General features: G+C 53.3%; 3 protein-coding genes across 8 annotated transcripts; 1 reads left to right on the top strand and 2 right to left on the bottom strand.

The window, feature by feature from the left end:
* Positions 1–7,943: 7,943 nt before the first annotated feature.
* On the bottom strand, positions 7,944–13,346 carry CDCA5 (cell division cycle associated 5). Its single transcript, XM_007174275.2, has 6 exons — positions 13,198–13,346; positions 12,883–12,977; positions 12,736–12,801; positions 12,614–12,649; positions 9,814–10,251; positions 7,944–9,621 (listed from the first exon to the last, which is right to left on the bottom strand). The coding sequence occupies exons 1-6, from the start codon at positions 13,241–13,243 to the stop codon at positions 9,541–9,543; spliced, it is 762 nt and encodes a 253-aa protein (XP_007174337.1). The 5' UTR covers positions 13,244–13,346; the 3' UTR covers positions 7,944–9,540.
* A 116-nt stretch (positions 13,347–13,462) lies between these two features.
* Positions 13,463–19,106, top strand: ZFPL1 (zinc finger protein like 1). 5 transcript variants are annotated; one of them, XM_057552869.1, is made up of 8 exons: positions 13,463–13,638; positions 13,956–14,065; positions 14,378–14,489; positions 15,698–15,891; positions 15,984–16,056; positions 16,131–16,277; positions 16,529–16,652; positions 17,142–17,603. In XM_057552869.1, the coding sequence occupies exons 2-8, from the start codon at positions 13,964–13,966 to the stop codon at positions 17,326–17,328; spliced, it is 939 nt and encodes a 312-aa protein (XP_057408852.1). In that variant the 5' UTR covers positions 13,463–13,638; positions 13,956–13,963; the 3' UTR covers positions 17,329–17,603. The 5 variants fall into 5 exon arrangements, with proteins under 5 accessions (XP_057408852.1, XP_057408855.1, XP_057408856.1 ...); XM_057552872.1 differs by lacking the exons at positions 13,463–13,638; positions 17,142–17,603 and adding exons at positions 13,717–13,870; positions 18,666–19,106; XM_057552873.1 differs by lacking the exons at positions 13,463–13,638; positions 17,142–17,603 and adding exons at positions 13,717–13,870; positions 17,879–18,040.
* Positions 17,576–20,041, bottom strand: TMEM262 (transmembrane protein 262). Of its 2 annotated transcripts, XM_007174274.2 has the most exons (4): positions 19,753–20,041; positions 19,120–19,166; positions 17,828–17,959; positions 17,576–17,727 (listed from the first exon to the last, which is right to left on the bottom strand). In XM_007174274.2, exons 1-4 carry the CDS (start codon positions 19,788–19,790, stop codon positions 17,651–17,653), a joined length of 294 nt encoding a protein of 97 aa, XP_007174336.1. In that variant the 5' UTR covers positions 19,791–20,041; the 3' UTR covers positions 17,576–17,650. The 2 variants fall into 2 exon arrangements, with proteins under 2 accessions (XP_007174336.1, XP_007174334.2); XM_007174272.3 differs by lacking the exons at positions 19,120–19,166; positions 19,753–20,041 and adding an exon at positions 18,034–18,207 and having other exon boundaries at positions 17,828–17,927.
* Between the last annotated feature and the right edge of the window lie 5 nt (positions 20,042–20,046).

Genomic DNA, 20,046 nt, shown 5'->3' with positions numbered 1-20,046 from the left:
CATAAGTATATCCCAAACATTGCACAGACCATACTTATACTTTAAAAAGTGTTTGTTTTCCATCTGAAATTAAAATTTCACTGGGGTGTCCTGTGTTGTGTTTTCTTTTCTTTTTTTTTTTTTTTGTCACACCGTGTAGCTTGTGGGATCTTATTTCCCTGACCAGGGACTGAACCCAGGCCCTTGGCAGTGAAAGCGTCCAGTCCTAACCACTGGACCACCAGCGAATTCCCTGGGGTGTCCTGTGTCTTATCTGGCAACCCTACTAAAGCTACATGTTAACAGTATTTTGTAAAATGAATTTCTGCAAATGCAAGGTGTCAGGGTAGGGGGTGGGGGATAGAATGGCACTATTTAAAGGGATCCTATAGAAGCTTGTAGGAAAGTGGGGACTCCCTCCCATTTTTGCTGCAGAAATCATCTATCAGTTGGGCATTGAGAAGCAAATAGTGTGGCATTCAAGACCCTGAACTATGGACACCCTTGTTTGTAACCCACCTACTATTCCACCATCCTTGAACAAGCCTTTGCTCAGACTTGGCCAGGAGCTTCCCTTCCCAACACCACCCCAAATGTCCCCACCACCGTGCTCTCACCCACACTGTTCCCCCCCTCCCATTCCCTCCTGCCTTGGCAATCTGAACCTGGTCCACTCTTTTCTCTGCTGAGCAAAGATGGCCCCTCCCCCGGGACCCCCTTAGATCCGTGGTGGAGCCAGAGCTGGGCTGAGCCTGAGGATGCTTCTGTCTCCACGAGGTGGTGTAAGATGTCCCACCAAGCAGGCTTGAAATAGCAGCTTCTCCCCAAGTCACAGAAAGCCGTAAGTCAACAAATGGAATCGTCACCATTTTTCGCTCTCCAGTTTTTCAGAATCTTGTACACTTGCTGGCCAAAAGGTGAAGGACAATCCAATTGGAGAACAAATAGTGACCTCAGACGCGTCTTTCTTTACACTGAGCTCCACCTGGGCTTCGGAAAGTCCTGTGGGTTGTGGCAGGAATTCTATGCCATGTGCTCTCTGCATTACATCGAACCTTTCCAGATGGCGCCTGAAATACCACAGTCCTGTGCATGTGATGTAAACAGAATCTCATTGGCTGGCAGTGCCCGCAGAGGGCCTGTTACCCTGGGGACTCGCTGTGCCTCAGGGTAGACCGATTCTTAGAAGCAGGGAGCTCTGCCACCGGGTTTGATCTTTCCCAGAGGGATGCCGGCAACGTACAAGATCTACAAAACTAGCCAGACCCTTGCCCTGGTAACTTTGCTTTGGAAACTAGGCCTAAAGAAACAACTCCAAAGGAAATAAAAATAATTCACATGGAGGTCCACGGTAGCCGATTTACACCATGAAGAAAAACTGGAACCTGCCTAAAGGGCCCAAATGTAAGAAAAGGTAAGTAAACGATGACTTATGAACATGATAGAATACAATCCACTCTGAAGTTAATGGTCCCCAGTAAACACTGGTGGACCAACCACTGTCTGTGGGACAAGACTCGGGCTGGGCCCTGAGAACACACTGATAAATGATTGTGACCCAGTTCTGCCCAGGAGAAGCCCCCAGGGATGAAGGGGTGGCCCAGGCTCCTAGGTGACCACAGGGCAAGGACATGTGCCATCCAGAGGCCTGTACAGAAAACCTTGACCAAGAGAGGAGGGAGCCACTTGGCTTAGGAGCACTAGAAAGGCTCCACCGAGGGAGTCTTTGATCTGCTTGATCTAGGAGTCGAGTCGGTATCTTGGCCGGAGAAGGAAGAAGGGCAAGTCAGAAGAGGGAATGGTTTGGGCAGGACGGTTCCAACAGGCATGGTGCGTCCAGGCGTGGGGTGCTCCCACTAACTCCCGGGGTAAGCAGGCCTGGGCTGTGGCCCCCCAGGTGACAAGGAGGCATGGGAGGCCTTTGAGTGTTTGTCTGTGTGGGTTGTTTGGGCCGTAGCTGAGAGGATGGATGGGAGGAGGAGACCCTGGGGGCGGAAGCCCAGGGCCCCGGGGGTGAAGGAGAGGGGCACGCACAACTGCTGCCCATGACAAGTGTCTACACTGTGTTAGTACCAGGGATGGCGAGCATGGTCTGTACGTGCTACGTACCAATGCACCACACAGGGTTGCCAAATAAAATACAGGATGCCTGGTTAAATCTGAGCGCCATATAAACAGTGAGATTTGTTCTAGTATGATCGTGTCCCAAACATCGCATGGCATGCACTTGTACTGCAAAATTACTCCTTGTTTATCGGATTTGGGACATGCTTATGCTAAACAAAAATTCATCGTTTATCTGACATTCAAATTTAACCAGGCATCCTGTATATTTTTATTTGTTACATCTGGCAACTCTAACACCATGCCCACCTGTTGGTACCCATCAGAGGAAACTGGGAGGCATGAACAGCTTCCTGGTTACCAGTTAGTAACCAGGAAGGATTGGAGAGGTGGATGACTGGAGATCTAGGTGTGTATCTGAACAATTAGAGACACAGGAAGTTGTAATAAGATAGGGAGTCGAGGGTCACTAGTTCTTTGACTTCCCTCTGTGCCCCCACCGGCCTTCAGCCTGGCTGTCTACCAGCTGACTGTACGCAAGCTCTCTCCCCGCAGTCCGTGGAGCTCTTCCCCAGAGAATGCCTGGGGTTCCCTTGGTGCCCCCTCAGGGTCCCACTGGCCAAGCTCAGACAGGTGCTTAATTCAGATTTAGAGAGAAGACAGCTCGGAGCTGAAAATCCATAAACCCGGGTTCAAGTCCTGCTCTGCCATTCAAAGGTGGGGCAGCCCCAGACACTCAGGCTCAGTTTCCTAGCCTGTAAAATGGGTATTCAACTCCACAAATATTTACAGAGCCCTGATTTTGTTCAAGGCCCTGCTCTGAATGTGGGGAGGATACAAAAAGGAATTTCCTCCTTTAAGGAGTCAGTCATGGACTGAGTACAAGAATACTAGCAGGGCTTCCCTGGTGGCGCAGTGGTTGAGAATCTGCCTGCTAATGCAGGGGACACGGGTTCGAGCCCTGGTCTGGGAAGATCCCACATGCCACGGAGCAGCTGGGCCCGTGAGCCACAATTGCTGAGCCTGCGCGTCTGGAGCCTGTGCCCCGCGACGGGAGGGGCCGCGATAGAGAAAGGCCCGCGCACCGCGATGAAGAGCGGTCCCCGCACCGCGATGAAGAGTGGCCCCCGCTTGCCGCAACTGGAGAAAGCCCTCGCACGAACCGAAGACCCAACACAGCCAAAAATAAATAAATAAATAAATAAATAAATAAATAAATAAATAAGAAAAAAATCCTTAAAAAAAAAAAAAGAATACTAGCAGTCAGTTATTACACTCTACCAGGTGCTACGCATGTGACCATCAACCTGGAAAACAATCCCCAGAGCAATTCTGTAACAGAGGTAGAATTAGCCCCACTTGGGACTTCCCTGGTGGCGTAGCAGTTAAGAATCCGCCTGTCAATGCAGGGGACATGGGTTTGATTCCTTGTCCAGGAAGATCCCACATGCCGCGGAGCAACTAAGCCCATGCGCCACAACTACTGAGCCTGCGTTCTAGAGTACGCGAGCCACAGCTACTGAGCCCATGCGCCACAACTACTGAAGCCCACGCGCCTAGGGCCCGTGCTCTGCAACAAGAGAAGCCACCGCAATGAGAAGCCCGCACACCACAAGGAAGACCCAATGCAGCCAAAACGAAAGAAAAAGAAAATTAGCCCCACGTTTCATAAGAGAAAAGTGAGGCTTGAAGAAGCTAAGTGACTTGCCTATAATCTCAGAAGACTCAAAGCCAGGGTTCAGACCCAGGGCTACCCGAGTCTCAACCAGATGGCTGCCAGAGAGTTTGACAACTTGCCAGCCAGGAGATGGAAATACGTGAGGGGAAGGCAGCCTGCTTGAAGCCCATATGTTGGGAGGACCACCCGGGCCTTGGGCCAAGGCCTCACCTGAAGGTTGGCGGTTGCAGAGGCTCAGGACTCAGGCTGAGGAGGCGAGGGCCATGGGCCGGGTAGGGAGCTGTCCTGTGGAAGAGGGAGGGTGCAGCCCACTCCCAGGGCCGTGGGGGTCAGTGTGAGCCCTGGGGCTGGAGCCAGGATTCATGCTGGGGGAGGCAGAGGCCCCATACCTGAGCGCAGGCCACCCAGGGGCCACTGCTCCTGACTCCACCTGCACCTCTCTCTCCTCCAGGGCACCCAGAAGCTCTCAGCCCCCAGCTCCTACAGGAGGGTGTGAGCTGCTGTGGACCAGGCTGGAGGGAAACCACCATCCCTATTCATCCATGACGCGCCCGGATGCTGGGGGGACAGAGACAAATACAATTCTGCCTCCACCCTCGGAGCTAAGACTACCGTGTAAATGTGTGTGCCCAACAGACAGACTCGAGCTTACAGGAGCTGTGAGAGAGGTCTGGGAGTTAGAAAGGAGAGAGTGGTCAGGTCTCCCTGAAAACAACTATTGTCCACTGAGCACGTATCACGTACTAAGCACTTTACCTGTATCGTTCCCTCTCTCACCGAAACCCCATGAGGTGGGGACAGGTATCCCCCACTTTTCCAAAGTTCACTTTATGCCAGTCACTTTTACAAAAGACCTAACATTAGCACCTGTTTTTGCTAATCGAAAGAAATCTGAAGACAATTTTCATTTTTAGGAAAAAAGCGAAAATGGCATCCAGCATCAGTTTTGCAGCGTGCCGGTACAGAGGCAGCTCACACCCTGAGCAGCCAGAGCGGCCCCGCCAAGCTCTTCCACCGGGAACTGCACTTGACATCTCAGCATTGTGAACATCTGTGCTTTAACCTCGATTTATTTTGTGTATCCGATAGCAAGCTGTTGTGACCTAATGTAAATTGCGTCTTTGCTTACGCCATTTCGGCTTACAAAAGGTTCACAGGAATGCTCTACTTTCAGATAGCGGGGAAACCTGTACTATTATTGTTCCCATTTTACAGATAAGGAAACTGAGGCACAGAGAAATTAATTAAATTGCCTGGGGTCTCACATCTAGAAACTGGCAGCGCCAGGATCCAAACTCCATTGAACTCTGGAATCTGTGCTGTTACCCATCATGCTGTCACTGCAGAAGGGACAGGCAGGTAGGAAAGACTGAGCAGAAGTGACGCTTGAGCCAAAGCCAAACCTAATCAAGTCAGGACTCAGCAGGTGAGACAGGATTGGGAAGAGTAGGTGAGGCAGACAGCAGTCTGAGCAAAGGCTGGGAGGCGAGGACCTTACAGCAGCTCAGGGTCTGCACTGGTTCTGTGGGCCTTAGACTGGAGACGTGGCCACCAGCCTCACTCTGGAGTCCTCATGAGCCCTGCCAAGCAGTCTGGAGCAACAGGGCTCTGGGTTGCAAACAAGAGAAAACAACATTGGTTAATTTGAGCAAAAAAGGACTTTATTGGAAGGATACTAGGGAGTCGCGGAACTCATAGAACAGACTCAAAGGGCAGGAAGTATGGGATGCTGGCTGCCAGGACCACGTGAGGACCCTGCCACAGGAGCCAACTGTAGTGTTCTGCCATCTCCACACTGGACGGCGGAGGCCCAGGGCTGCCGCTGGACACATGAGGCCACCACCTCGCTGAATCCGCAATTATCCTTCCCTGTCTTCCTGGTCCTCGTTCCAGGTCCTCATGAAAAATCTGATTGGCTGAGCTCAGGTGAGATGCCTATGTCCTGGTTGCTGGGATCAGGGGGAGCAAGTGTCTGGCCTCTTCATGCCCATGGAGGGAAGTGGCGTCTTGCAGTCAGCGCATTTGTAGAGGTTGAGACTGGGCAGCCAAAACCCAATAACCATCCATTACATGACTGCATGGACAATGCGAAGTCACCAAAGGGTTGTTTTTTTTTTTTAAATTTATTGCAGCAAAGTACATAAAATTTACTATTTTAAGCATTTTAAGTGTACAGCTCAGTAGCATTAAGCACACTCGCATTGCTGTGCAACCATCACCATCATCCACCTCCAGAACTTTTTCATCTTCCCAAAGTGAAACTCTGTCCCTGTTAAACAAGAACTCCCCATTCCCCCCTGCCCCAGTCCCTGGCACCTACCATCCTACTTCTGTCTTTATGAATTTGACTGTTTTAGGTATCTCATATAAATGGAGTCATACAATATTTGGCCTTTTGTGTCTCATTTCACTTAGCATGTTTTCAAGGTTCATCCATGTTGTAGCACGTGGCAGAACATCATTCCTTTTGAAGGCTGAATATTCTATTGTACCTCTATATTGCATTTTGTTTATCCATTCATCCATTGATGGATATTTGTGTTATTTCCACCTTTTGGCAATTGTAAATAATGCTGCTATGAACATGGGTGTACAAATATCTTAAGACCCTGCTTTCAATTCTTTTGGGTATCGTACCCAGAAATGAATTGTATCAAAGGGTTTTAAGTAGGGGAGAAACAGCATCATATTTTTGTCTCCTAGAAAACTCATTCTGGCCGCAGTGTGGACAGTTTGGAGAGGTGAGAGTAAAGGGAAGAAGACCCACTAGGCCAGAGCAACTGTCCAGTGGCCATGGGGATGGAGGGATGTTGAGAGTGGGGCTGATGGGATAGGGTAAAGGAGAGGGTAGAGCTGCAGAGGCCCCCCAGTTTCCTGGCTTGTGCGACTCAGGTCAGCTGGTGGTGTTGCTAACATCAGGGGGAGCACAGGAAAAGGCAAGCTGGTGGATGAGCTGAATTTGCGATGACTTCTGAGTTGAGATACAATTTTTTTTTTTTTTAACATCTTTTGAGATAGTTTTAGAAGACAGTTCTAGATTCCAGTTTGAAGCCCAGGAGAGAGGTATGGTTTGGAGATAGACTAGCAAGTCTTGAGCAAGGAGGCGGCCCAGAGAGAGCAAGCAGATTGGAAAGAGGGTCCAGGACTGGACCTGGGTGTCCTGATATTTCAGGGGAATCCAAGAAAGAGGGGCCAGCAATGCCATGGCCCCAAGAAGGTGTTCTCCGCCAAGGCTACAGAGGCCCGAGTCTTTAGCACTGGGCATTAGGGGGTCACTGGTTACTTCTGCCCAAGCAGTAAATGGAGTGATGAGGGCACCCAAAGTACATGAAACAGAAGCAGAAAGCAACTTTTGAACATTTTTCAAGGAGCTTAACCTTGAAAGGCATAATAGTAGCTGAAAACAGATGCTGGACAAAACTTTTTGGTTAGGATTAGGGTGGTTGTTTTTAACAATAAAATGAACATAAGCCTGTTTAAGACTTGTAGGAGAAAGAGGAACAAGGTCTCAGAGATGAGGGAATTGGATCAAAAGCCAAAATGCGAAGCTTGGCCTTGAAAAGAGAAGCCTGCTCTCCTCTGGGTAAGGGAAGGAGGTAGAAGTGGGGAGGTTTAGGGAGAATTAAAGAATTTAAAGGCTTTAATTTGTTCTAAGGACTAGGAGGCAAGGACAAGCGTAGGAAGGATGAGGGGAAGGACAGTGGTTGTGACACCTGCATCAAGGTGCACATATGTCCCTGGGCCTCCTCTGGCCGAGTGCGGTAATTCCTGGGAATCGCACCTTTGACTAGCTCCCCAGGGGGTTCCGCACCCACTGCTGTAGAGCACCCCGGTTGGGCCAGTGTGTGAGGAACTGGCTCCTTCACGGGAGTCTGTCAGGGAGAGGGGGCGGGGAATAAGAGCCGGACTCGTGGTGGGCTGGAGGGTTGGTTCCCAGGCACTAAGCGAAGCTCTTAGCAGCCTCACCCCAGACCGACTTCTTTCCTCCTGGGACAGGAGGGTACGGGGCTCCCCTTTTTAGAGGAGTGGGTGAGTGACTGGACAGAAAAAACAGACCTGGGGGTGGGGTGGGGGTGGGAGTGATCTGCCACAGGCTACTGGAGGCCAGGCTGGCGGCCCCCCATACAAAGGGACAACCCTGGTGACACAGCCCAAAGAAGGCACGGCTTCCTGGGCGCCACACCTTCAGCTCTGCCTTTGACCCAACAAAAGAAACAGTCTATGAACAGGCAGAAACTCTTTAATTGTTGTTTTCTTTAAAAAACAAACCCCAGTTTTTCCTTAAACTCCATTCTTAGTTTTTCAGGGACAGAGAGAAGTTTGCAGTCATGACATCAACTCAGCATCATTTGGCTACTCCCGATTCTGCAGGACTAAGACATTTCCCAGTTGTCCCGCCAGCCAGCGAGGACGAGACTCTTCAGGACTCCTAGGCCTTGCAAAGAGTTTAACTAGCACCCACCAGGCCTGTGCCATTTCAGGACCCTAACCAAGCAAGCGCTCATCTTCCCTGATATTCTCTGCTATCCACTAGCCTCTCCACACTCCTCTTATCCCCTACTTCCATGAACCTGTAAACATCAAAAGGCACAAAGGCCTGGGCTATGGCGGAAGTTGTGATTGGGCAGCCTTTGAAAGCTCACCTTTTAACAATATTGAGAAAAGAGAAACAGGGGCTAGGGGAGTGGGGATCCCCAGACAATGAGATGACCCCACCCTCCCCCTAGTTCAACTCCTAGCACCTACCTCAGGCAGTGTCCTCCTGTGAGAGGACACTAAGGAAGCTGAAAGTTAAAACTGCTATCAACCCTGGCCCCTTTCTGGCACGTGAGAAAAGCTTCCTAGAACTTTACGAAATGCTAACGTCACCAGGACCATTCAACTCCTAAGTTCTTCTTCTAGAGCTAAGTAGACGCTGTACACTTTGTTTTGTATAAAACAGGTATGAGTGATAAGAGGGGGCGCCTCCTGCCATGGGCCCCTTCCTGCCCTCTGCAGTTATCAGTCCAGATGCCCTGAGCCTCAGGTTCTGGGGGGTCTGGGGACACCTTCTCTCCCCAAGCAGCCACTGCTCCGTCAGCCTGCATTTAACCGAACATCTCAGCAACAGCACATGGAACTATAAAACACAGCTTCTGTGCAGCAGACATTTACGGTCTGAGACCCAACCAAGGCTTCCCTCCCTCCTTCAAAACTTAAGACTATAGGCTGAATATTCTGCTTCTTCCTCACAGATAGAATTGTCTCCAGTCCATGGCGACAGTCCTCCCAGACCATCTACAGAATCTAAGAGGAGACCCAAGCCTCGTTACCTAGATGTGCTCATGGCTGGGAACCAAGCCCCAGCAGAGGCAACTCAGTAGAGAAAGCCCGAGGCTGGCTGTGGCCCTCGGCATCCGTCTCTGCTGGGGCTGCTGCAGAGCGGCCACGTTTCCCCACAAGAGGAGAGGCGCTCTCTCTCACCCCCAGCCCCCAGCCCTTTAACCTCTTCTGGCTGGGCCAGTGATTCCTACTCCCTAGTCTGAGGCCCGACTGGAAACCGGCTGGGATACTCTGGGACGTAGTGGGGAAAGGATGGTAGGTGACTGACTACAGACAGGACACCAGTGCGGGCCTGGGCCAGGCGGGCCCCGTTTCCTCAAGCTGAAACGGCTGCTGCCGCTGTGCCAGCCCTCAGAGGACAGGCCTCATGTGCAGCAACAGCGCGTGCACACGTTAACGAGACCAGGGGAGGGGACCCCAAGTGTCTTCTCCACAGGGAGAGGGGACTATGTACAGGGGGAAAAGGGGAGTCTGGCCAGGGACACCCCCACTTCATCTCATTCAACCAGGAGATCAAACTGCTCAGCAGCTTCAAACTCAGCATTCATGGCCGCGGCCCACTCATCCAGCTCCGATTTCTGGGGGAAGAGAAATGGGGGCAGGTGAGTGGAGAAGCGGGCACGTTGGCTGGAGCATTTCCACCCATACCCTGCAGGCGCCGCCTTTCTCCCGTGACAGCCAGGGCCGAGCCCCGGCCCTGCACGTGTCCCAGTGCGTCTCCCCGTGTGTCTGGCGTGATAGCAGAGGAAGGTCCCCTGCCCCTCACTCACCAAGATCTCCGGCACCTTCCTCTTCTTTCGTTTCTCTTTCACGGCCGGGGGAGAGATTCCAGGGAGAGTTGTGTCTGGGGCCCAGGGCTTCACAGGGACCCTGGGGACCTCAGTTAACTTTGAACCCACCACAGGTGAGACTCCAGCCAAGTCTTCTGTTGCCAGCAGCCCCTCAAAGCCAAAGCAGGACCGGCGGCCTGGGGTGGAGGTGGAGGCAGAGCCAAGAGTCTCCAGGCGGCTGTAGGATCGCCTGACTTTCTTTGACATTTCCAAGTCTCTGGCGTCCAGGTCTCCTTCCCCGGAGTCGGACTCAACATTCAGGGAGCACAGCACAGGAGTGGAGGCGGAGGTGACAGGGACACTGCATGTCTGGAAGAGGTCCTCCCGAGTAGGCTCCTTGCTAGGAGGGTTGTTTTCTTTCTCCAAAAAAACAGCGATCTGTACCAGGACAGGAGAGAGAACGCCTCCCTGTTACTTGGCTGTGTTACTTACTTCAAAAAAGGCCCAAGGAGATTTAGGGCAGAAGGAAAGACCCACAGGACCTAAAATGTCCATCCAGTCAATACGTCCTTATTGGTCACCTGCCAGGCACCGGCAGTACAGCAGGGAAGAAAACAAAGAAGACCCCCGTCTCCACAGTGCTTCCACTCTGGTGGGAAAATAGAGGATAGGGAGAATCATGTCGCATGCTAAGCACTTTGGAAAAAAACAACAGGATTGAGCATACTGGGTGGGGGAGGGGTTTGGAATTTTAAGTAGGTGTAGGTCAGTGTAGGCCTCACTGAGGCAGCATTTGAGCTATGACTTGAAGGAGATGAGGGAGTAAGTCATCTGGAGGAGAAATGTTCTAGGCAGAGAGAACAGAAGGTGCAAAAGTCCTGAGGTGAAAGTGTGCCAGTCAGGGTCAAGGAACAACAGGGCTAGTGTGGCTGAAGTGAGAGGGAGTGAGGCGAGGAACTGAGCATGGGGTTCAAGAGGTAATGGGGGTGTTACACGGCATTTTGCAGGCCACTGTAAGGGGAGACCCATGGAGACCCTTGCTCCGAGACCCAGGGAGCCATGGCAAGGTTCTGAACAGGAAAGCACTTAATCTGACATGTGTATTAAGAGGTTCACACACTGGCTTCTCATAGTTCCAATCTCAGCTGAAATGCTGCCTCCTCAGGGAGACCAGCCCCTCCTGACCTCTGCTAGTCACCTTCTGTCACAATGACCTCTTTCCCGCACAGTGAGCCTCACTATCTGATTGTGGCTGTTCGCTGGGTGACTGTGACGCCAACTAGAATGTGCGCGTCACGTGTGAGCGTCTTCATCTGTCTGGTCGACCTTGCCTGTGCCCAACACCTGCAGCAGAGCCCTGCGTGGAGCCGGTGTTCCATAAATAATCACTGAATTAAGTTCCACAAAACTTGACACTGAGCTTTGTGACAGCCAAGACAAGGTGAGAAACAAGACAAATTTAGGGACCCTTGTGGTTTAATAGAATTATATTGATTACCAAGAGAGACATTTCCTGGCTACAGATTCTGGGGAATCTGCCCCATGAGTCTTAGTAAAAGGGATGCTGAACAAAATGGGAGTCACCCAGACGACTTCTTCTTCAATCCCTACAGCCGAGCAGTCATCGAAGTCCTTGCGCATTCTTTGTTCAATATCTCATGAATCTATCATTCAACCAACAAGAAAGAGTGGCCACCACAGGGGAGACAGAAGTCCCTGCCCCTAAGACAACAAACATGCAAACAAAATACTCTCGGCTATTCATAAAGCCTATGGAGGAATACATCAGGAAGGCTTCGGGGAGGAAGTATCCTTTGAGCTGAGTCCTGTGTGACGGGTGGTCACGCGGTGAGCCAGGGGAAGGAGGCGCACTCTGCCCTTACCTAACTTCAGGCTCCCACCATCTCACTTCGGGATTCCTTTCATGCCCGCCCACCTGGTCTGGGGGTCCCCAGAAGGCTTTCTGCAATCCATTCTCCACCCAGACCCTAAAGAGATCTTTCTAAAACACCCAAGCCTGCCTCAGTCACTACCTTAAGACTCTCCAAAGCTGCCCACAGAACAAAGGATGAAGTCGAAGCTCACCCTCATGCCTCATCAGGATCTGCTCTGGCTTGGCACACTCCCTCCCCTGACAATGTCTGGGGCAGACACACCAAAGCTGCTGTTCCCCAAACCTCATGCTTTTCCTTGTGGACTCCAGGCATCTGCAAACACAGCTTCCTTTGCCTAGAACGCTCCTAACTTGTCTTCAAAGACTCAGTTTAAACACTTCTTCTGTGAAACATTCCCTGAGCTACCTGGTCTGGGTTAGGTGCCTTTACAGCATCTAGTACTTTCTTTATTGCGGTCCTCAGCACACTGTGTTATTACTTATTTGTCTTTCTCCCCACTTGACTGTAAGCCCCGTGAGCCACTCAAAGGCAGTTAGTATTTCTCATTCATTATACCTTCAGGTACAGATCTTCTTTTAATGAGACATCCTTAACAATAACTTCTGCTAAAACAGTTAAGGACATTATACTACACTGAGAACAACAGACGAGGAAGAAGAAAGTAGTTAAGACACAGCTCAACTTTTAAAGGAAAATGGTAGAGAATACAGGGCATCAATAGCTAAACGCACCAAGTGTGCAGGAAGTAAGCAAGACTGGTGATACGTGTAGGTGTCCAAAGGCAAATTGTTTCAAAATACAGCAAATAGCTCCCTTGGCAGACGTGAGCAGCCATTATATTCCGCCCCAGCTCTAGACTGTCTGTCCTGGATTCCCCTTAACTAAGAAAATGAAAATGAACTTACCCGGGGGCTCCTTCGAGGCGAGTGAACAGACGGGATCTGTGGAGACAACACTAGTTGATCACATCAACACTAGTTGATCCCAATTCTGGCTCCCCACCTACAATCCCTCTCTCTGCCCTCACCTCTACAGTGTGGGCCACGATCTTCTTCAAGACGATGGGCTTTCTGACTGGAGCCTCCTGGGGTGCCTGGAGAAGAGGGGTGAACTTGAGCTCTACATTAGCCCAGGGGCCTCCGGGGCAGGAGGAACTGAGGAACCCGGGGCTCACCTTAGGCCAGATTTCCGGGAGGATGCTTGGGAGATCAGAGCCTGATTTCCGCTGGGACCTCCGCAGAGACTGAGTGGGAGTTGGGGCGCTGGGCCCTGGAAAGAGAAAAATTTAGCAGGTAGGGGAGGACTCTAGACCCCAGAGTCTAGAGAACAGGTGCTGAAGAGAGCGAGAGAAGGTTCCCAAACAGGCCCCTTGGGGGCGCCTTCTCGGGCGGGGGACGAGCCTCCTAGGGCGGTGGAGGGAGGGCCTTCCTCACGGAACTGCGTCCCACAAACGGCTCAGCCCCATCTCTCCCGCGCGCCCTCCGCTCACCGGAGCACTGGGCGGCCCCTCCGGACCGGGTTCGCCTCTCAGACATGTCTAGCCTTGGTCTCGATATCTACTGCCGCCGCCGCCGCCGCCGCCGCCGCCGCCAGGGCTCGCGCCAACGCGAAGTGCAAACGTTCGAATTACCCGCCTTACCCGGGAGGAAGCGGAAGTGACGTAAGGCGGGAGGGCCGCGGAGCTCTGGTCACCCCTTTTCCACCCGCCTCCACGTCTAGCGTCTGCAGGGGCGGGGCCAGAGGCGCGCAGTGTCATCAGCGCGCGCCGCACCCGGAAGAGACGTGGCAGTGGAGGGATAATCGGAGGGTTCTGAGCTGGAGGGAGCTGAGGGAGAACTCGGCTGAGTGCTGTGTGACCTTCCGCGCGTCGGACCGGCGCTCGCGCCCGTGGGGACGGGTGCCGCAGCCGATTAGTAACACAGAGAGTGGGGTCTGTGGGGAAGGTGGGGGTGGGGTTTGGAGGGGGTGGGGCTCGGGAGGGGCCCCTGGGGGCGGGGCCGGTGGTGTCGGAGAGACTGATGGAGGGGCCTGGCCAGGGTTGGGATGCGGGAGGAATCTGGGGTCTCCGGAGGCGGGATTTATGCAGGGGGCGTGGCCGGAATTGAGAGGGACGGTGGGCAGGAGTTTGGGGTTGGGGCGAGTACGAGAGGTGTCTAGGGCAGGTAAGAGTGGAAACAACTGGGCTGGTGAGTGCGTTGTGGCGGCCACCAGAACCTGGCTCCCTGCCAACTCAGACCCCTTCCTCAGGGTCGACTATGGGGCTTTGCAAGTGCCCCAAGAGGAAGGTGACCAACCTATTCTGCTTCGAACACCGGGTCAACGTCTGCGAGCACTGCCTGGTAGCCAATCACGTCAAGGTGGGTGTTCAGGGGAGCGGCTGAGCAGGGCACTAGCTGGGCAGGTAGTATTGACTTCCTCCAAATCCATGAAGGGCCTGGCCCTAGAATGGAAGCTCCACAAGGACAAGGACTTAGTTTATTTTGTTCACTGTTGTATCCCCGGTGCTTAAGTCAGAGTCTGGCACACGGTGTGTGCTCAATAAATGTTTATTGATTGGTCAAACAGAAGGATCAATCTCCTCTGTGATGAGAGAAAAAAAGGCATCTGGGCTTTGGGGAGATGGGCTGTGGAGTTCTTGCTCCAGTTGTGACCTCTTTCTCCCACTTCAGTGCATCGTCCAGTCCTACCTGCAGTGGCTCCAAGATAGCGATTACAACCCCAATTGCCGCCTCTGCAACATACCCCTGGCCGCCCGGGAGACGACCCGCCTGGTCTGTTATGGTGAGGCCTGGGCACCTTATGGGGGGATCAGGACAGGCCCAGCGTGACCAGTTTCCAGGCACTCCCCAAGCAGCAGGACAGTGACCTCTCAAGCCTGGGAGGCTGGAGCCCCAGATTCTGGTCCAGCTAGGTTACTTACCTGCTGTGTGAGCTCAGGCAAGTCATTTTCCCTTTCGAGGCCTTAGTGTTTTTCCCTAAAAATTAAAGCTCCTAGCTTCTTCCCTGCCAATCTCTAGGGTTGAGCGAGAGCCAGTCAAACTTGTGGGTGTGGTTGTAGCTGTGAGCAGTAGCTGGCCATACCAGCAGTGAGCTGAAAGCATGGGGCTTTCAGACGTTCAGGATCCATTTCTGATTCCAAGATTAAACAGAGAAGAACTGCATTCCTCACAGTAAGGTCAGCTAAAAGAAGTCAGCAGGGGCATGTGTCATGACCTTGACCTGACTCTGGTGTAAGAGCCTTAGCTCCACTTTTTGAAGGAACTAGTGTAAAAGAGTGCGCTCCATGTATGTGTTTCTCACTGTGAGTGTGTTTATATGTGCATGAATTGAACGTGCATTGTGTCTTTACATAAGTGTTAGTGTATTCATTAGTACTATGGGTGAATGAATGGGTAACTGTTGTATGTGAACATATAAGCACAGGTGTGTTGTGGGGTTGCAGGAGAATTCCTGGGTGAGGGTGCTTGAGTGTTAGCAAACGTGAGTGTATAGATGTGTGAGAGTTAGTGTGCCCATATGTGTGGATGTAGGGGATGGCACCTGTGTTTGACTACATGTATATAAACACGTGTATATCTGTGCCCATGGATGTGTACACCCATACGTGTGCCTGTGTGTATGTCTAGTAACCTTTTCTGAAACTGTTCTTGATGAGCTGTTAGCCCAATGAGCTTGTGATGAGTGCAAGTCCAGAGAGGACTCATGGAAAGGGTTGGTGGCATCTTCTCCCCACCCACCCCCACCCCCTAGTGGGCTGGGAAGTTTGGTAGCATCTGCCTTGACTTAGTCAGATAGTGGTGGCCAGGAAGGCCAAAGCCTTAGGGAATACTGATGAAGTGGACTTGGGGTGGGGATGGGCAGGAGAAGGCCCTGGGCTTACACTTATGTGTGCATGTTATCTCTGCAGCAGGCTGGGGGCTCTTGCTGGGCTAGGGGTCCTAAGTGTCTTCTTCTTCATATCTTTCCTCCACTACTTCATGGGCCCTCAGATCTCTTCCACTGGGCCTGCCTCAATGAACGTGCTGCCCAGCTACCCCAAAACACAGCACCTGCTGGCTACCAGTGCCCCAGCTGCAGTGGCCCCATCTTCCCTCCAACCAACCTGGCCAGCCCCGTGGCCTCCGCACTGAGAGAGAAGCTGGCCACAGTCAACTGGGCCCGGGCAGGACTGGGTCTTCCTCTGGTGAGAGCCTGTCTCCCCTGGGTCCCACCTGGGCCAGGTGGGTGGGTGGGGACAGCACTGGGCAGGCTGGTGACATCTGTTCTTTCCTCCAGATTGACGAGGTGGTGAGCCCAGAGCCTGAGCCCCTCAACACTTCCGACTTCTCTGACTGGTCCAGCTTTAATGGTAAGTGGTGGTCTCCACCTGCTATTTGGGCCCTTGCCTCCCTGTTCTACTGACAGCTCTCTTCCTGCCCATAGCCAGTGGTAGCGCCAAACAAGAGGAGATAGCCAGCGCTTCTGCTGCCCCAGCCTTCTACAGCCAAGTCTCCCGGCCCTCCGCTTCCCCGAGCCGACCCGAGCAGCACACGGTGATCCACATGAGCAATCCCGAGTCTTTGACTCACGGTGAGCCGGGGAATTGTCCAGGCCAGAGGAGGATAGAATGGGAGTGGGGTGCTTTGCGTGGAGGGAGCTCGGGGGTCTGGACACCCACCCACAGGGACCCTTCCTCACTCCATCACAGACGTTACCTCCCCACAATTCCGAGACGCTCTGTTAGGCTGAGAAGCGCCGGTATCTCCTGCCCTCCCCTCTCCCCACCACGCTATGGGCCCGTTTTCCTGAGCCTGTGGATGCCGGTGGCTCTGCCCCTGCAGCCTCAGCCCCAAGGAAGGTGTATGACACGCGGGATGACGACCGGGCACCAGGCCTCCATGGGGATTGTGACGATGACAAGTACCGTCGCCGGCCTGCCCTGGGCTGGCTGGCCCAGCTGCTCAGGTACATGGGGTCAGGTGGGGCAGGATGCCAGGAAGGGGGAGGAGGGGAAGTGAGAGCCAGAGACCCTGGCAGGACGATTTCATGACAAAAGGGGCTTGTTCTGGGTAATAATGGGACCTGGTATAGGGGCTGTGCACCGAAGCCTGGGCTTGGGTCTGCCCCCCTCAGGGTGTTCCCTTGCGCGCTACGTATGAGATTCGGACTCAGGCTCTTTGAGGCCCCTTCCTGCTCTGACACCCCCCGATCTTTGTGACTCTCCTTATGCCCAACACATTCCAGTTTCAGAACACAGTTGTTGCCTCAGCTGGTTTGAGCTGCACAGTCAGCCTGGTAGTGGGCAGGCGCAGGGATGACCACCCTTGAGGAAACCAGGCTTAGGGATGGTGGCGCTGGGGCCGGAAGACGAGCGTCATGGCTGGGGCTCCTCTCCCGGCTGCAGGGGCCGCCAGGGACTGGAGGCCTGACCTGACTTCCCCCTCGTCCCCCCAGGAGCCGGGCTGGGTCTCGTAAGCGGCCGCTGACCCTGCTCCAGCGGGCAGGGCTGCTGCTGCTCCTGGGGCTGCTGGGCTTCCTGGCCCTCCTCGTGCTCATGTCTCGCCTGGGCCGGGCTGCGGCTGACAGCGATCCCAACCTGGACCCGCTCATGAACCCTCACATCCGTGTGGGTCCCTCCTGAGCCCTTGCTTATGGCTGGGCCAGCCTAGGAGCTGGGGGGCCTGAGGGTGGGTAGGGGAGGAGGTCCGGGGGCCCGTCTCTGCTCCTCTTCCTCAAGCCTGAGACACTAAGATCCCAGGCCCAAAGCCAAGTCCACCAGAGTGGCTGCAGGCTAGGCCTGGGGTTCCTGCAGACTAAACATTTGTCTTGACCTGCTCCTCCTGGGTCTCCAGCTTTCCCTCTCCCTCCCCCAAAGGAGCTGACAGGTGGAAATAAATGACAGACTTTATTAAAACACCCGAAGCAGCCTTTTCCTTCCCCCTTCTCAGCCTGGGCCCCAGGCCTCAGTGGTTCTCTTCCCGGTACTGAATGGCCAGAAACTCCAGGGACAGGCGGTTGAAGAACATGGCTCCGTTGAGCACTGGGCAGAGGAGAGAGCCCCCATCAGCCTTCCCTGCCCCCTCCTTGCTGCATCTCAGGGTTCCAGAGCTCCCCCCTCCCCTTGCATACACCCTACTCACTCAGGATGGTCAGTGAAAAGCATCGACGAAACTTGTCCTGTGTCATCTCAGCGTAGAGTGACCCCACGGCAGCCCAGCAGATGCCGATCACCTGGGAGAACTGTAGGCCCCATCCCGTGGGAGAGTGGCCCCCTGACACAGCAGGGGGGTTTCCATCAGCCCCTGGGCCTCCCCTGACCAGCCCTCGAGCCCCTGCCCTGGCCTACCATCAGGACAACTGTGTAGCGGAAGCTCATGCGGTCATAGTGGTGGGTGACACAGAAGTTGTGCACGTCGCTGGCGAAGACGGCCAGGTGTATGAAGAAGAGCATCAGTGCAGCCATGGTGAGAATCATGCCTTGTGGGAAGAAGAGCACGGCCACGCGGTCCCGCCACCGCATCCTGGCGGCAGCACAGACTCAAGGCAGATGGTACAGCTTGAACAAGCGGACACTGCCCAGGAGGAGCAGCCGACCCCTCCGGTTCTGAAGCGCACAGTCTGGAATAGCCGTAGGATTCTAGAATCAGGAGGATGTAGAGAACAAGATTCTAGAGCACAGGCTGTTTCCAGCCAATACAGGAGTGTTTCATGGGTGGCCACGGCAGCTCTGAATTGTTGAGGGGGGCTGGGCTAAAGGTACAGAGCAGCGGGGCCCTAGCGTGTTGAGGGAGGGACAGCGTACCTCACCATCCCAGCCCACACACTTTGTGCTCTTGGGCGAATCTTCTCACTAAGTCCTCAACAGTTCCACGCAGGAGGTAGTGTGGGCACATTCTGCAGATGAAGAACTGGGGCTCAGAAAAGCAAAGGGGGGCTTCCCTGGTGGTGCAGTGGTTAAGAATCTGCCTGCCAATGCAGGGGACGTGTTTGAGCCCTGGTCTGGGAAGATCCCACATGCCGCGGAGCAACTACACCCGTGTGCCACAACTACTGAGCGTGCGCTCTAGAGCCCGCGAGCTACAACTACTGAGCCCACGTGCCACAACTACTGGAGCCTGCGTGCCACAACTACTGGAGCCCACATGCCTAGAGCCCGTGCTCCGCAACAAGAGAAGCCACCGCAATGAGAAGCCCGCGCACCACAATGAAGAGTACCCCCACTCGCCGCAACTAGAGAAAGCCCGCGCGCAGCAATGAAGACCCAAGGCAGCCAAAAATAAACAAATTTAAAAAAAGTAGGCATAGATAATATGTAAATGCATGGGCATGGACGTGTTCCCACGGACACTGAAATATGAATTTCATATGATTTTCACATCATGAAATGCCATTTTTTTTCAACCATTCAAAAATGAAAAATAAAAAAGCTTACAGGCCATATGAAAACAGGTGGTGGGCTGTGTTTGGCTGGCAGGACCCCTGCCAAAGAATAAAGTGGTTTCCATTCCATCCCTGGCCCCCCAGCCCATCATAAGTGATATTTCAAGGACCACATTGACACAGTCTTTTTCTCCTTTTCATCCATTCAAACTCAGCGTGTCTCAGTTTGAACTGCAAGTCTTTCCCTATCTTCAGCTCTTCACCTGGGTGAACAGCTGTACCTTTGTCCCAATCGGAAACCTGATAATTATCCTCAACATCTCCACCTAACCCCTCAGTCAGCACATCCCATCAGTCACTTAAGATGTGCCAACTGTGTCTTCTAAGCAGCGTATAATAGGAGTTCTCAAGTTCAAGTGCACCAGAATTACTTGACTTAAAAAAAATAAGCTAGGTCTGAGGGGAGCCCAGAGTCTTTGCAACGCACCTCAAGTAATTCTGAAGGCAATACTGATGCACGTCAGAGGACCAGGCCTTGAGAAACACTGCGCTAGAGGCACTGTGCAGCACTGTACGTGCATTTAATCCTCACAGCCCCCTTGTGAAATATGTACCCCAATGTTAGGAATAGGGGAAACTGAGCTGCTACCCCCGTAACAAGGCAGTGGCAGGATGCCAGACATACCCTCTCTGGCTCCACGGCCCGCGCTCCGTCCACTGCATCTAGGGACGTATTCCGCAGGCCCTTGTCTGCGGGGGTGCAGGGCTGGAAGCCACGACTCGTCCTCCTTCTGGGAGGACAGCGACTCGACCAGTTCCACAAAATCCTTCCTGCGAAGCTGGGGGAACCCAGGGCTCTGGCGGAACCTCTTCGCTCAGGGAGGAAAGGTGCGGGGGAACTCCAGTCTCGAAGGACCCAGGGCTTCAGGGGGACGTTTCACCTGAAGGACTGCCTTGTTTCAACAACAACTTTATGACT

Source organism: Balaenoptera acutorostrata, chromosome 9 (assembly GCF_949987535.1).
Source record: "Balaenoptera acutorostrata chromosome 9, mBalAcu1.1, whole genome shotgun sequence".
In the NCBI taxonomy this organism is placed as follows: domain Eukaryota; kingdom Metazoa; phylum Chordata; class Mammalia; order Artiodactyla; family Balaenopteridae; genus Balaenoptera; species Balaenoptera acutorostrata.
The sequence above is the reverse complement of the archived record's forward strand: the minus strand, read 5'-3'. Positions and strand labels throughout refer to the sequence as shown.

Bases quoted from the DNA above. Each gene is read 5' to 3' on its own strand.
- TMEM262 (XM_007174272.3), bottom strand. From the start codon at position 18,207: ATGCGGTGGCGGGACCGCGTGGCCGTGCTCTTCTTCCCACAAGGCATG. The intron at 17,928-18,033 runs GTAGGCCAGGGC...TGGGGCCTACAG, and splicing joins GCTACACAGTTGTCCTGATG to TTCTCCCAGGTGATCGGCAT. The intron at 17,728-17,827 runs GTGAGTAGGGTG...TCCTCTGCCCAG, and splicing joins CTTTTCACTGACCATCCTGA to TGCTCAACGGAGCCATGTTC.
- ZFPL1 (XM_007174267.3), top strand. From the start codon at position 13,789: ATGCAGGGGGCGTGGCCGGAATTGAGAGGGACGGTGGGCAGGAGTTTG. The intron at 13,871-13,955 runs GTAAGAGTGGAA...CCCCTTCCTCAG, and splicing joins ACGAGAGGTGTCTAGGGCAG to GGTCGACTATGGGGCTTTGC. The intron at 15,892-15,983 runs GTGAGAGCCTGT...TCTTTCCTCCAG, and splicing joins CAGGACTGGGTCTTCCTCTG to ATTGACGAGGTGGTGAGCCC.
- CDCA5 (XM_007174275.2), bottom strand. From the start codon at position 13,243: ATGTCTGAGAGGCGAACCCGGTCCGGAGGGGCCGCCCAGTGCTCCG. The intron at 12,978-13,197 runs GTGAGCGGAGGG...TTCTCTTTCCAG, and splicing joins AGGGGCCGCCCAGTGCTCCG to GGCCCAGCGCCCCAACTCCC. The intron at 10,252-12,613 runs GTAAGTTCATTT...GTCCTGGTACAG, and splicing joins CGCCTCGAAGGAGCCCCCGG to ATCGCTGTTTTTTTGGAGAA.